Source organism: Xenia sp. Carnegie-2017, unplaced genomic scaffold (assembly GCF_021976095.1).
Source record: "Xenia sp. Carnegie-2017 unplaced genomic scaffold, XeniaSp_v1 HiC_scaffold_3, whole genome shotgun sequence".
Taxonomy (NCBI): Eukaryota; Metazoa; Cnidaria; class Anthozoa; order Malacalcyonacea; family Xeniidae; genus Xenia; species Xenia sp. Carnegie-2017.
The window spans coordinates 2,613,664-2,628,812 of NW_025813493.1; the positions used below are offsets into that span (position 1 = coordinate 2,613,664).

General features: G+C 32.9%; 1 protein-coding gene across 1 annotated transcript in view; it reads left to right on the forward strand.

The window, feature by feature from the left end:
* The first annotated feature begins 285 nt into the window (after positions 1-285).
* LOC124454894 (fibrinogen beta chain-like) overlaps positions 286-15,149 on the forward strand; it is a 104,377-nt gene continuing 89,513 nt past the window's right edge. Inside the window, 2 exon segments of the mRNA XM_047005646.1 lie at positions 286-692; positions 3,594-3,982. Coding sequence (XP_046861602.1) covers positions 316-692; positions 3,594-3,982 — 766 coding nt within the window. The 5' untranslated portion in view covers positions 286-315.

Sequence of the window (15,149 nt, forward strand, 5' to 3'; positions counted from 1 at the left end):
AAATGCAAACAGAAATGTGTTTTTACAAAGGTATAGTCTTTAGAATTGACAAACTTTCATAGTTTCTTGTTCATAGCACCAAAAACAATATTCAACAAAAATAGGTAGAAGTTGTGCATCCAATCTAATTTCAGTTATTAGTAATATTTCTAAAGTGAAAAATTCTTTCTAAAAATACTTATTCTGGTCTTTCACCAAATATTATGATCGTAAAGTCTATAAAAATTTGCAATTTTATAATCCACTCTCATCGTTGTTATTTATAATTTTTTTATTATTTATTTAGATGTTTATCCAAAGCCATATTTGATTATTATGAGCTTTGATAAAATATACTCTGTTGATTCTATTACTGGAGATATTCATGTCAGCACTATTAATGGCTGCAGTAAGGATAAATCTGACCATGCATCAAGATATAATGACATAGAAATTGATGTAGTTGAGAATGTGCTATACTACATTGATGACAAAGACATCAAACGGGGAAATCTTGACTTGACTAGAAACGAAATTTTTGCGAAAAATGTTTTTGCTCATGACATTACAGTTGACTGGATTGGTCGTCGTATCTTTTACATTGACTCCACGAACATTATCTACCAAATTTATTTGAAAAAGAACATTACAAGTGTTATGAGGCTTCAACCAGGCTTACAATTTTCCAGCATTGCATTTGACTCAAAACATGGGTAAGGCGATATTGAAATTCTTTTTATTTACTTGTAAGCGTAAAATTAATAAACTATGTCAATCTATTGGAGGGTTTTCTTAAGTAAGGTAAGAGTTTTTGTTTTTAGAGACGGTGTTTTAATTTAATAGAAAAGTTGAATTTTATAAGTCCGTATTATGGTTTGTTATTTAAAGGTTTAATAATAGAAAAAATATCGATTTTCCAGGGAAATCAAAACTCGCTTTTTTCCGAGGGAGCGAATATTAAGTATTTTGTTGGCTATAAAGAAACAAACGTCATATAGTTCGACAGATTTTTTAAAATCAACGTCTTTCGGAGAGATTTGGCCAGCAAAATTTTATTGCGTGACTATAAGGCATTTCAAACCAACTGCAATAATGAACACGTTTCGTGTGATTATTCAGCACACATGCAGTAGAAAATAACATGCAGATCCTGAAATTTCAAAAATCGACAGCGATATTTAGGTTGAGCAACCAAAGAGCTTTGAAAAAAAAGGTAACAACGGAGGGATCAATGTTTATATATGATGAAGTCATTAAATGAAATAAAACAGAGCGTTAGAAACTGAAATAAAATATTAAATAATTACTTTGCACATAAAAATTTTAGTCAAATACTCACAGAACCTTGGCTTTCCACAACCTACAAAAAAGTAGTACAACTTCACTGTGCAACTTAGTGTTGTACATTTAATTCCATTAATTGTTTAGGCTGGCCACCTAAGAGCGCTTTTCTTTGTCAGAAAATGCAATTTGCTTCACGCCTCCATGGTAATCATATGCATAATAAGATATGCCCTACACGTAGGATTTCAACAGATTGGGAGCATTGTTTGTTCCTATACTGTGCTCTTTTGTATACTTTTTTGAGGCATTGTAAGGGATGTGCAACAATCTCAATACGGAATGGCAATAAAGTTTTAAAATATTCACGAATGTGGTGAACGTAACAAACTTAAAATTTTCGTTTTGTAATGAAGATAAAAATAACTACACACATTTCCACGTAGTTACATGAAAAATATAAAAATGGATTTTAGTTTTCAAAAATGTGGCAATTTAGAAAAACATAAAATATATCAAGTTTATAGTTTTTCAAGCTTTCTTTTAACTTGCATTGAATGGCAGAGTATATTGAAAAGTCAAGAGCTGCAAATTAAGTGGCTGCACACTTCCCTTTAATAAATTCAATCACACATCCAATCAAATCACCTGAATGGAAAATCATTTCACGACCTTTAGTTCATGCAGTGTTTCTTAGTGTAGCTTAGGCAAACTTTAGGTCTGCAGTTGCTCCACTGATAATGAAACTGAAGATAATAATCATGTGATTAAAAAGAAATTGGCTTAAAAGCCTTGTGGAGCGAGAAATTTCTGAATATGTTATAAATAATTTACGACTTTAAAATAACTTCCTCTTCTAATGATTCCTATGAACTCTCCATTCATGAGAGCCTTCTAATCAATAAATACAAGCCTTCACTCTTCGTGCAAGGAGGTTCCATTCCACTTAACCTCTCTTAACTTCACTAAATTTTACTTCCCAACTTCTTTATCATGTAATCCATTTGACACCGCCTCCTTTAGTCGTAATTCAACACCTTTTGTAAATACAATATCTTGTCTTAAAATCTCATTATAAATTATTACTTGCCTGAATATGTCTTGAGTAAGGACGAAATGTCAGTATAAATTCAATTTTACAGCTTTTGGTCTATTTCTATAGCTCTAATTAAAACTTTATGTTAGGCATTAATTGTTATCATATTACAAGAAAAATTAAGTTTCACGAACACAAAAGCCAAAAGAACGGTAATATATACGAGAAAGTTTTAAAGAGTTCGGGGCAAGTAGCAATGAACGACAAGAACACATGGACTTTACTGTTACTCAAATGCGTAATACATTTAAGAAATGTATTGAGAATGCAAATATGCTGCGATGATAATCAAAACTACCAGTTGCATCAAACATTTTCGATAAAGTAAAGGCCATAGTGTTCAAGCAGTTTTTGCAGCTTGTCCAATCCAAAGATTCGTAAAAACACGAACATGACATGGCGATAGAGTCATCATTTTTAAATGATACCAATAGCGTTAGCTTCAGTGTCAATCTTCTTCTGATTTTTCAGAAAAACAATGAAAAAATTTGACAATTGAAAAGAGAAGGTTAAGATAGTTATAAAAAATCGTTTGTCCAAACAAACAGAAAAAAGTATCAACAAAAGACAATGTTTTTGATCTATAGCTCTTTTAAAAACATTTGTGGATGATGATCCATCCAAGGAGCTGCTAATTTTCATGCAAGATGAAACTGAAAAATTAAGAAAGCTTAAAATTGAAATGACAAAGCTTTCTTAATTTTATATCTACATGAAATGGTGCATAAAATTTACGAACACCAAATTTTCAATTCGAACAAAAATTCCACGCATCAGCTAATTTTCAGCATTATCAATTACCAACACAATTCATTCAGCAGCCACTCCAAACTACAGGATTATTCAATCCGACAATTATCGCAAACAATACCAACCATTATAGAAGTTATGTCAATAAAAATAACATATTACATTTATTATTATGTTCTGAACCTCATGCAATGTTTAATTACTTCATATATTTTAGTTCGGTTTTTAAAAGAGAGATTTCAAATGATAAAGGTGATCTTTTCCTGTTAGTTACAATAGCTTTATGTTGCTATATCATCAAATTTTATGAATATGTTCCATTAAACCGTCTGTATATGAAAGTAGTTCCGAATACTTTGACAACATCTTTGTCTAAACTAAAAAAGTATTCTATCTTTCCTTTCTTGCATATATTAGCCTGCCAATTGTTTATGTATTTCAGTACGTATAGAGAAAACTAATGTACAAAACAAATATTTTTATTAAGGTATCTATTCTTGGCAGAAAGTACAGAACTTTTCTTATGGTTATGGAGCGTGAGTGCAAATAAACATCATATTCTTTCAGTTTCACTTCAGTCAATAGCACATGATCTAACGCTTGACATGGCTAAAAAGAAGATTTATTGGCGAAGTTCAAACGGAAATATTTCTTCCTATGTTTACTACTCCCAAAATATAACTGATTTTGGAACTTCACGAGGTCCCATGGCAGTATTTGGGGATTTCATTTATATCATGACTAGTGTTGGACGAAGTGTCGTTAGTGTCCATAACACAACAGATCAACGTAGGAGACGTAAATATTTTCTTCCTGTAAACAACGCTTATCTTAATTTGGCTGTAGCAATACACAGTATCACTCCTGACTCAAACGGTAGTTAAATATTTACTTATTTGACATAATAATCTAAGACTTGCAAAACTCCCACGCTAATGTTCATAAAATAGAAAGACGTTAAAAGTTCAAAGTTACATTGCCTTAGTAAACGGTTGTTCTTCCTTCCAAAATTATAAAAATTTGATGAACATTAAGTTCAAAGTGCAAAGTGTCTAATTTGGACATTTTGCCGTTTGTCTATTCTTATCAAACTTCTTGGGTGTTAAATTTAAGTCTTTATTGTTTCTTACATCATTTAAACAATTACTTGGGCTTGAAATCAGTCTTAAATAAAAAAATCATGAAAATAGATTGAAAAACGTCCAAATTGAGCATGTTGTGCAGTGAGCTTAATGTTTATCAAATTTCTTAAAATTTCAGTATATTGCAAAACAGAGTTTAAACTTTTACATCTTTGGATTAAACTAGATTTGAAACTTTTCATTTTCTTTGTGCATGCTGTTCAAATTGAGGCGATTACGAAGTACTCACATGGTTTTGAGATTAGTTTTTCATTCATTTTACTTTAAATAAACAAGGCAAAGCCATGCCAAAATATATGAGCTTTGACACATTTTGTGAGAACTACTGATGAATTGATAATTTTCTGAACATTTTTCAATTATCTAACTTCTTTAGTGTATCCCTTATAGTGTCCCAAACAGCCAGCAAATTTGTTCATACTCTGTAAATTTTCAACATTTATTTAATTGTTTTGTTTTTACGAAATGCGCGAACACCAAAATTACCAACATTGCATAACAAACTTGCTTGCTGGGTACGTCAACGCGGATACTGAGTGACAAATTGTGTTCTTTGAGGAAGAATATGTTTCGTTTAAAATCCCTGGTTAATTTTATTTTTAATTTTATTGATCGATATAGCAACAAGCACTTTTCACTTTCCTTTGTGTGGACCCAACACATACTATCGTAAAATTAATGGAACATTGAACTGCACGTGTATGGAAGGATACTTTGGAGAATGTAACTCGTGCCACGGTACGGATTTATTACTGTCTTTATCAAGATTTTTTATCACCGATCATGAATAAAGAGCATCTCTGTGCAGTTTTAAAACTTTGTTCTTTGTTGAGAATCCTGAGCTGTTCTCTGTGCTGTTGCTTCTGTGCAAGGAATTTGCTGCATCTACATTTTACATGTAACCACAAAAATAAGGCTCACAGCCACACATACAAGTTCATTATTATCAATACAATCAAGCAGGAAATCAGTAATAAATTTATGAAAAGCTTCAATACACTTAAAACTTCCTCAGCACACAACATTGAAAGTGTATGGTTCTCTAAATGACAATAGCATATGTTAACATTAACACATTTTGAGTTTCTCTACATTAAGGAGGGGGTAGGGTTAGGGTTAGGGTAAGGGTTAAGGTTAAGTTTAACACTCCTCCTGAAGTTAGTAATCTAGCCATGGCCCTGCTAACCTAGATACACCATATTAGACAGTCTTGAGTTTATTATTGGTTGGCTTTCCTAAACTAAGAATTCTGTAAATACAAACTTTAAAAAGCATTTTGACAGACATGCTTCCAGACAGGGGCTGCGGAAGTATCTCGAAAGGGGGGGGGGCACTGACCGAAAAGGGCATGTGAGTTTGCAGCTTACTGTTTTAGTATATTACAGATATGCATTGCTTCATGAATCATGATTAAGTTTCAAAGTCTGCAAAATATTGGTAGACATTCTTAGAATGCTATGCGTATTCTCTACTGCTCGGCGTGCGTGCTAACAAATTGAACTAAGATGACTACATGAACAATTTTATTAAGTAATGCGATCTCATTAAAATTTCTCAAAAAATCTAACCCTAGGTTCGTTTTTCAGAACAAAGTTCTTAGCTATTAAACGTAAGTCCAGTTCGTCAGTTCTGGCCTTGTTTACATGCATAACAATAAGATTATTGTAGCCTGCTGCCGTCATTGTGCTCCTGAGATGTGTCTTGACAAGCCACTGGCATGAAAAAGATCGTTCTAAAGAGGCTGCACTCATTGGAGCAAGAAGGTAAATCTGCAAGTGTCGAACAACATTAGACATTGCCATGACAATCTGCGATGAGTTATTTTCTTCGGTTGAGAATATTGATGTTATGTGTCAATTGATGTCACCTTCTTTACTTTTGGAAGTCGCTGCGAGATAACTCCTTCAAGAAGCTTTAACTCCGCCTTCAGCTGGTCAAAGTCGAGGTCATTTTCGTAAAGGTGTTCAACTTCATCATTCAACTCAAACTTACGCCCGTTTGCTGCATTAATGAGCACGGTTTCGATGTTCATCAATACAGAATATGTTTTTTGATCGAAGCGCTCCTGTAGTGAAGCCAAGCACGCACCAATTACTTAGTTGTTTTAGCAACATTCTTCTTCAAGTTTCCTGGGTTTTCTTCAATTCCCTGACCAATATCGCTCCAACATCTCTTCTCGAATCATCAGATAATAAAACTTTCTCAGTCGCCTCTGCGTGAAATTTAGACTGAGAGTGTTTTTTAAGTTTTTCTCCGCACTTCCTCCAGTTGCTGAATTCTCCTAGGAGAAAAGCTTTTTCACCATTATGACTGAAAGTAATAAGATCTACAAGCAACGCTCTTTACAGAAGTAACAGGCAATGGTGCCTTTTGTCATGCAGTTGTGACCCATGTATATTTAAAGAATATAGAAGACGGCCAAGTTCGTACATTCGACGATCCTCCTGTACTAATTCTTTCTAGACGTGTGCTTTATTTCTTCCAGGGTAGGATGGTAAGGATGTCGGCCTGTGCAGCACAAACGCTTACAATCGAGTCCTAGCAAACATTCCTTTGACTCAATCTGCATAGGTCCTACCAATAGGGCGGTAGTCGTGGAACTTGGCAAAGACGCATACGTTAGGTTTTGAGAAGGTGTGTGAACTGACTCGGTCGGTGGCGCGACTAGTATCTCTGAAGACGATGTAGAGTCAGAATCGCCGAATTTTGGTTTGGAATGAGAATGAGGAGATAAACACGTTGATGGAGTTTCTGTACCTGACGGCAGTGTCAAATTAGACCTAGAGTCGATGTTTTGGTCAACAACGTTCTCTGCTGGAGCACTACTAAAAAAAAACTCGTCAGTTTTCGCATCCTTTTAGCTCTTTCTACAAGCTCTTTTTCCTTTTCTCGTTTTCGCCTAGCAGCTCTAGGCATGATGATTTTGATTAGAAGTGATTTAAACCGCAAAATTTTCAATTATTATGATTATGAATTGTCAACAGTTTTGTAGGACCAATGGCCTGAAAGACAATACGACGGGAGCAATGCGTTGCCGTAGAATTTATAGTCTCATGTGGATCATAAATTGCGACTTCTCATTGGTTAATTAAGTTACTGGGCGGACGTCTGCGAAGACAACCCCAATCGACAAACGCGATTTTGATCTATCTGGGTAATCAAGATCAAAACTAAGCTATAGCTGATTTCGCATGATGCCGACAGACTATGTTCTACTCTCGGGCTACTTGTATCTAAAAAACTTCTTCTGTCCAATTTTGCCTAAAACAAGGGCATTTCTATACCATGAAAAGGGCACTTTCATTCCAGAAAAGGGCACATTTTTCCCTGTTGCAAAAGTGGGGGCACTTGCCCCAATGCCCCCACGGTTCCGGCCTCTGCTTCCAGACCTCAGACTCCTAGAATGAGTGCAGCTCAATAATATTACATAAAATGTCTTCAACCAATGGATTGTAGCTTTATGAACTTATTCCAAGAACAGACAAATATGGCCGTTGTCCGATTACTCAGTAGGCTATGTAAGCTGAAGCTTACATTTCCGCGTTTTTAAAAGTCCTGTTCTCTTTAAACATAGTTTTTACTCTTTGCCATTCTAGATGAGATAAATATTCAAAATTTCAATAATATATCCTGTTGGAAAGTGTACGACATACTATTATAATGCTCTATGTATAGAACTCATAAAGTAGTGAGTTTGTCTCGTTCGAAATTTGAATTTATTCTATAATGTTTACACTATGAGTAACAAAACTGAAGCAAAGGCAATGGAGCATAAGAAACGGAAACGTTGTCAAAAGACTGAAATTTGTGGGAGAATGTTATATCACTTAAAGTCCCACTAATTTTTCTAAGCTTACAGGCTGCGCAATTAGTCATCCGCCGCTTAGTATGGATGGTATGCACTGATAATGTTCATTCATAAATATCTTGTTAACTTTCGATGTAAGAAAATTAGGTTTTACTATTAAGAATTCACTTCCTTTAAAAACCTAAATAAGCTATATTTTTAAGAGGTACAATAAATAAGGTCAAAACATGTATGTAAATAATGGGTAATAACGTTTTTCAGTAGATAGTAATGATTTCATTCGCTTAAAGACACTTTTTCACAAAATTCAATCGTTTATCCTATCATAAAATAACCTTGAGAAACTAAATCTTTAACATTTTCAATTTAAATATCCATAGCCAAAGATTGCACTGAGGTACAAAATAATGGCAAGAACGAAAGTGGAGTTTATCAAATTGATCCTGATGGTCAAGGATCTTTTAATGTCTACTGTGACATGACTTCATATGGTGGTGGCTGGACTGTATTTCAAAGACGCCAGGATGGAAGTGTTGATTTCTATCGTGGCTGGAATGACTATAAAGAAGGTTTTGGTAATCTTACTTCTGAATTTTGGCTTGGATTGGATAAAATATACCGACTAACATCTGCAAGGAGAAATAAATTTCGTGTAGACCTGAGAAACTGGTCAGGAGACAAAAGATATGCTGAATATGATTATTTTGCTGTAAAGAATGAAAGTAAAAAATATCAACTAAGTCTTGGTAAATATTTTGGTAAGTTAATACGTTAATATAAACGTTTGAGGAAAAAACATTTTGATATATACAATATTTTTGAATGATATGAGTGATTGCAGTTTGCAACGGGGGATTCTCCAAGTTTTGATAAAAACGGATAGTAACGGTTGGTTTCGAACTAAAGCCTTGTTTGTCAATAAAAGTATAATTAATTTTGAACTTAAAGACTTACCGAAAAAATACAACAAACAAACGTAAAAAGTCGTTCCAATTTGCGAACGATTCTGTTGCAGCGATTAATTGTGACATGTAATTATTGTGATTACCTTATTATCAATATTAAATGCAAATTCAACTGCAGCTTTGTAAATAACGTAATAACCTAGCACCTGAACAACATGTAGCTAATAAACACGACTAAATTGTTTGGTACATAAGAGAGAATCTATACTGTGAATATCATTGTCTAATGATCATTGACTGAAATCTTTTTTATACAATGCAAGCATTCAAGTAAGCCCTAGTAATTAATTGTAAATGCAAGTTTTAATGCCTAAATGATATATACATTATAACTTGTTCTTACATTTAAAAGTTTTTTATGAACTTATAACAACCACCTAAAACATAACAGAAATTTATTTAAGTTTACATGGACAATTCACATTTGTAAGCATGAAACACAAATATATAAATTGAGCCTCGGAAAATACCCAGGTACGCCATTAAGTAAGGTCTGTTTCATACGTCAAACTTTACATACACCGAACAGAGCCCTCTATTTGTAAGAGTTGGGACATGTATTGTTCTCTGGTTTGCGAACGTTTACTGGACAATATCGATCACATGATTAATTTCCGCCATTTTTGTTCCTAATTTTAAAATTTCAACTAGTGTTTATATGGCGATTACTACAAGTTTGTTTGTGTTTTGAGAAAATATTTTGATTTTTTGGAGGTATGGCTACAATAATTGATTATTCGATAGCTAAAACATGTAACTGCATATCGCCATAACTATGGATCGAGAAAAAAGAAAGAAATGGCTTTACGATAGACTGGATTGTGTGTAGTAAGCATTGTGTCTAACTGATCTTTATCTAAAAGTTTATTTACGAAGATTGTTTTCGAGTGAAAAATCATTGGAAATATTTCTCCTAAAGCTAACGATTCAATAGTTTTCTTACTTACAAAGCCTGTTCTTTATAGAAAGATTATGACTTATCATTATGTTCGGAAATTACTCTAATTTACAAGTTCTTAACCACTTCAAGAGATAATTATTGTTAATCCAATATGCTAAAATAATATACTTTCGAATATTGTATTTTGCATCTTTAGGAAATCCTTTAAAAGTATAGTATCAGTAATCATAGATAAAATATTTACTGAAACAGCTGGGTAAAATATATTACTGGTAATGAAATATACATTCTGACTATAATTTAAACCAGAGCATGTTCAATTGGATTATCAATGATTTGTTCTTGTATTTAAATAACCAATGATTTGTTGTGGTCTTTGGTGTTTATACTTTGAAAAACCATGCAGAAGTTTTGTCATTACTCAACTTATTAATTTTTTAAGCTAGATTAAAAATTGGGTCAGACTCATATACAATGTCAAAGTCTGTACAAACAGTGACATTTGTAGCAAACAAGACTGTTCTTCAACAGCAGAATTGTTTTATAATACCCAAATGCTTCACTAAATAGAAGCCTATACCGTTTTGCATTGTAAGCAATAAAGAAATCAACAACTTCACGTTAAATTAATAGAATATTAAAGAGCCACTATCTAACAAATATTTTAAATTCATAATTTTCCGGCAAAAAACCTTTGTAATTTGTCTGCATTAAATTTTTATACCTGGATCTTATTGCAATATATGTACTACCTAAGCAAAGTTCCATGACTACAGTGCTTCAAAAAAAAACTTTGTCCAACTATGGATAAGACTGATTCAATGGTAGGCACATTTTAAGTCAAAATAAATTGTAGCAGCTCAATTGTAAATTCAAAATACTTTTAATTTTAGAATAAGATTATTAGTAATGACTTTCTAAAGAATCTATTTTTCACAGTTAAGTCACCTCTACGTTTTCTAAATGTAAATATAACCAAAAATGCATTGCAGTGATTTATTTTTACATACCTTATACCTGCCAAAGCATTGATTCATATCTGGACATGTGTATGTGTAGTAACGTGTTTTTCCGGCCAAGAATATGCAACAGAAATGTCGAGTATTTTCTTTATCGCTGGTAAATTATAAGCAATGAAAACAAATATCTTGGTGCTGTAGTAGAAAACTGCGAGAATATACGCTCACATACGTAAAAACGTCTAGCAGTGGGTCACGATTAATTTCAAATCACGAACTAGTCAACGAGGAATGTAGCTAAAATCTGCGAAGTTGAGTTTGGTTTGCAGTAATTATTCACAAAAACGCTAAAAGCTTTATTGTGGTTTCCAATATATTTAACATTTGCATTGAACATGGCGGAAGTGCTTTATTCTATTGCTCATTTAGCCAATTTCACACAGTTTTATTATAAGTTTAACTTGCAAGTAGTCACGACAATGGGGCTCCGCGCTCGCCCCAGACCCGTTGTCGTAATTCTTACGAATAGAAGGCTCTGGCACCAAAAGCATTTAAGACAAAAAAAAAATAAGACAGCATTCCTCGTTGCATTCGGCTCTTGTTAAATGCGACGTATGAAACAGGCCTAAGTAAAAAAAATTGAAAATGTATAATACAATAAGAATCAGTCCACTACAATACTCGGTGAACCTCACTGGTAGCAATCAGATTGTTGGATGTATGAGTCTAACCACAATTTAATTTTTCCGCAAAATACAAAATTTGTTGGTGGAAATTAAATACAACATTTCAGCCAGGCCAGCCCGCCTCATATGTATGCGAATACAAATTGGCCCGTCAAACTAGCTAATCCGGCTTAAGCGGGCTGGTCCGTCTCATATGAACAAACCCTAAGGGGTAAAGAAATGTATCGTCTGAAATGTCAACCGCAAGAAAGACAATTTACAATGCATTTGACTTTACATCTAGACAATATACAATGCATTAGCAATGTCATTTTGAAGAGCAGGATATTCAGTAACTTTAAGGACAAATTTTATGCCTTAGAAAGATAATAATTATCTGAATATTATCTATAAGCACAGCTCGTATTTCTTTAGCCCGTCTAAAAAGTTACATTTACATGTGTCAAACGCATTTAAAACAAAAGAAAATGCGATAAAATTTATCATCTACGTTTGTTTTGAATGCATTCGGCTCATGTAAATGCGACATCTGAAACAGGCCTGAGCACTTTTGCTTGTCTTTGCTATTGTTTCTCCTATGTGTAATCCGGAAAAAGTATAACGCAAAAAAGAGCGGTTTATTTGTAATTTTTAATGATATGAAAAGATGTTGTCTTGCAACGCATGCAAAAATGTAAGCCTGCAGCAAGAAATTTATAAAATAACAAATGTATAATTCGTCCTCTGATTGGCCGATGCGTGTGCTTGAGCGTGTGCTTGAATCAGGCAATATAAAGACGGAAATTTAAATTGCTGTGCGTTAATTTTAAACATATCTGAGAATGAAGATGATTTGTTCATACTTCATATAACAATTTCTTTTGTTGTGTTGGATCACCATATCTAAAGACTTGGGAATGTTGTTTATTAAAAAAGCGGTGTAAATACTCACAATGCTTTTCTTAACTCTCTTTTTATTCCTGTGTGTTTAAATCAAGCCAACAACGAAAAAAACTGTTTAGCAAATACTCTTAATATAATATATATGCATCATTAAATGCATGGAATGTTACATATAAAGTTTATTGTGAATAATGACAGAATGATATGAACAGTTTCTTTTACGTTTTCAAAATACAAATCAGCAGAAAACTATAGAGCTATTTCTACTTTTCAGGAACTGTTCGGGATAATTTATCCTATCACAATAACATGAAGTTTTCAACCAAAGATTCAGATAATGATAAATTAAGTTGGGGAAATTGCGCTACTTACGAAAAAGGTGCTTGGTGGTATAAAAGTTGTGCTCACTCTGAACTAAATGGTAAAGATCTTGCTTGGTATGGTTTTAGTAACGTGAAAACCAGTGAAATGAAAATTAAACCATGAAGACTTTTCATAAATATTTATAATTTCATGACAATGATCAATATATCTATCAATACGTCACGTAAAAATATGTTTGTTTATGAGCAAATATGCAAAAAATTGTGTTAATTTCATGAATTAATAAAAAGTATTGTTTCAATCAATGAAATGGAGAAATGTGAGTTTTTAACATGTTTATCTAAATGAAGCTGATGTCGTCAAATCATACTCAAAATAATTACAGTTTTTTGAGTTTTACCATGTTGTTAGCTGCCTTCTTTAAAGAGATATTTTGTAATTATTATACTTTAATCTTTATGTTATGATATGGTTTCATCTTTGTAAATGTAGATCGTCCAGGTTGGTATAGTCCTGAGAAGAACTGTTTTTGTTGTTGTTTACTGACGTTTTGACAACCTAAGTCTATTTGACTCTGAAGATGCCTACCGCTAAGGTTGTCGAAACGTCGGTCAACAACAGCAAAACAGTCCTTCTCAGGACTATACCAACCTGGACGATCTACATTTAAAAACATGTAACGATACTCCCGGGTGCAAGCCATTTACTTTATGATATGTTTTCTCACATTTAATAAGACTTGCACGTTTATATAGCACGAGCTGCTTTTTCCAAATAAACAAATTGTAAAAACAAAGGTTTGATATCTGCTTCCACTTAAATTAAAAATTTGCAAAGAGGATCGTCATGAAATGAATTGTATTTGCTTTATTGGCTTCTTTGTAACGTTAGATGCAAGTCATAATAAATAATAATCGTATATCTTGCACAATAAACTTCATTCTTTATTTAGCATCCTTCCTTAGTTAAGCTCCTTTTCTTTACAAAACCTCTTTCCTTATTCAACCTCCTTCTCTTTACAAAATCTCCTGCCTTACTTAACTTTTTTTTTGCTAAACTTTCTACTCCAGTAAACTTTATACTTTACAAAACCTCCTTTACTAAATGTAAATTTTACTAAATTTCCGGGAGTTGTTGCTCTGTTTGACCTTCAAATCTGACCATGTAGTTATTACCATGTAGTTTCCCCTTCTTGATTGAAAGCTGTTCTAATTATTTAATATTTAAGAAATAACGGCTTACCTATCTTTCTTTAAGCCCAATGCAGCCAAGTAGAAAAACTAAATTTTTCTGCAAGTACACCAAAGAAGCTGATAAATAAAACGTTAGACTCTGTAGCATTATTATCAATGCTGATTTTTAAAGGCAAATAGTAAGTAAAATTTGCAATGATAATATATGTAACGCATTTAAATGCCTGTAAAGAAAAATCCATTTATTTGTTTTCGTCCTTAGATTTAATCAAAAAAGTAAACCGGACGATACAAAATTTAATGACTGTAATCTTTGGAAAATCTTTTCATTTCAATATCGTCAATTAAACAGAAACACATTGCGCGCTACCTAAATGATTTTCGTGATTTAAAATTGACACAAAACTTCATCCTTATGTTAGAGATATAAAAAACGCTTCTTTTTGCTCACATCACATCCAAAATTTATTTAATGATTTTTTAATTCTTTTTTCCTTTAATGGCTGTGGCGTAGCCAGCCCTCAATTAATTCTTTGTACGCCTTCAATTTATTTATGTTACGCCCTCAATTTATTCATGGTACTTATTTTTTTATCATCAGCATCATTCGTTTTATTTGAAATTCATAATATTATGAACAACAAAATGTTTACATGGCAAGAAGAAACTTGCGGGTTTGCTACGCCAATGATCATGTGATAGTTTCATGTACGTATATCTTTCCTTATTTTCTTATGTGTAAAATTAAACATTATTCCTGTTAATCCTATCATGCAATTTAATGCAATGTAATTTTTTAAATAGATTGTTCATTTAGTTAGCTGTATCTAAGACTATTGAAGATGTCTTATGTGTCTCGACAAAGAAACGTCTTCAATAGAAAAACCTTGATGCTACAAATTTATTTAAAAAATGCACGCTATAAAATATATAAATATTGGGCTTACCTCTTAATGATGGACCATTATATTTATATAGAAGATAAAAGAAATGCTTGACCATTGAAGAACTGCTTGTCCTTGGTAAAACTGTTAATATGCCGTTTTCCAATGCATTGAATTTTTACGATAGGCTTGGCCTTCAATCTAATATTTTGTCAGTGTCAAGTTGACAACAAATCTAAAGTTACAGCTATCTGAATACTTCTTCAATGATTAATACTTGGTTACTAAGTACGAATGAT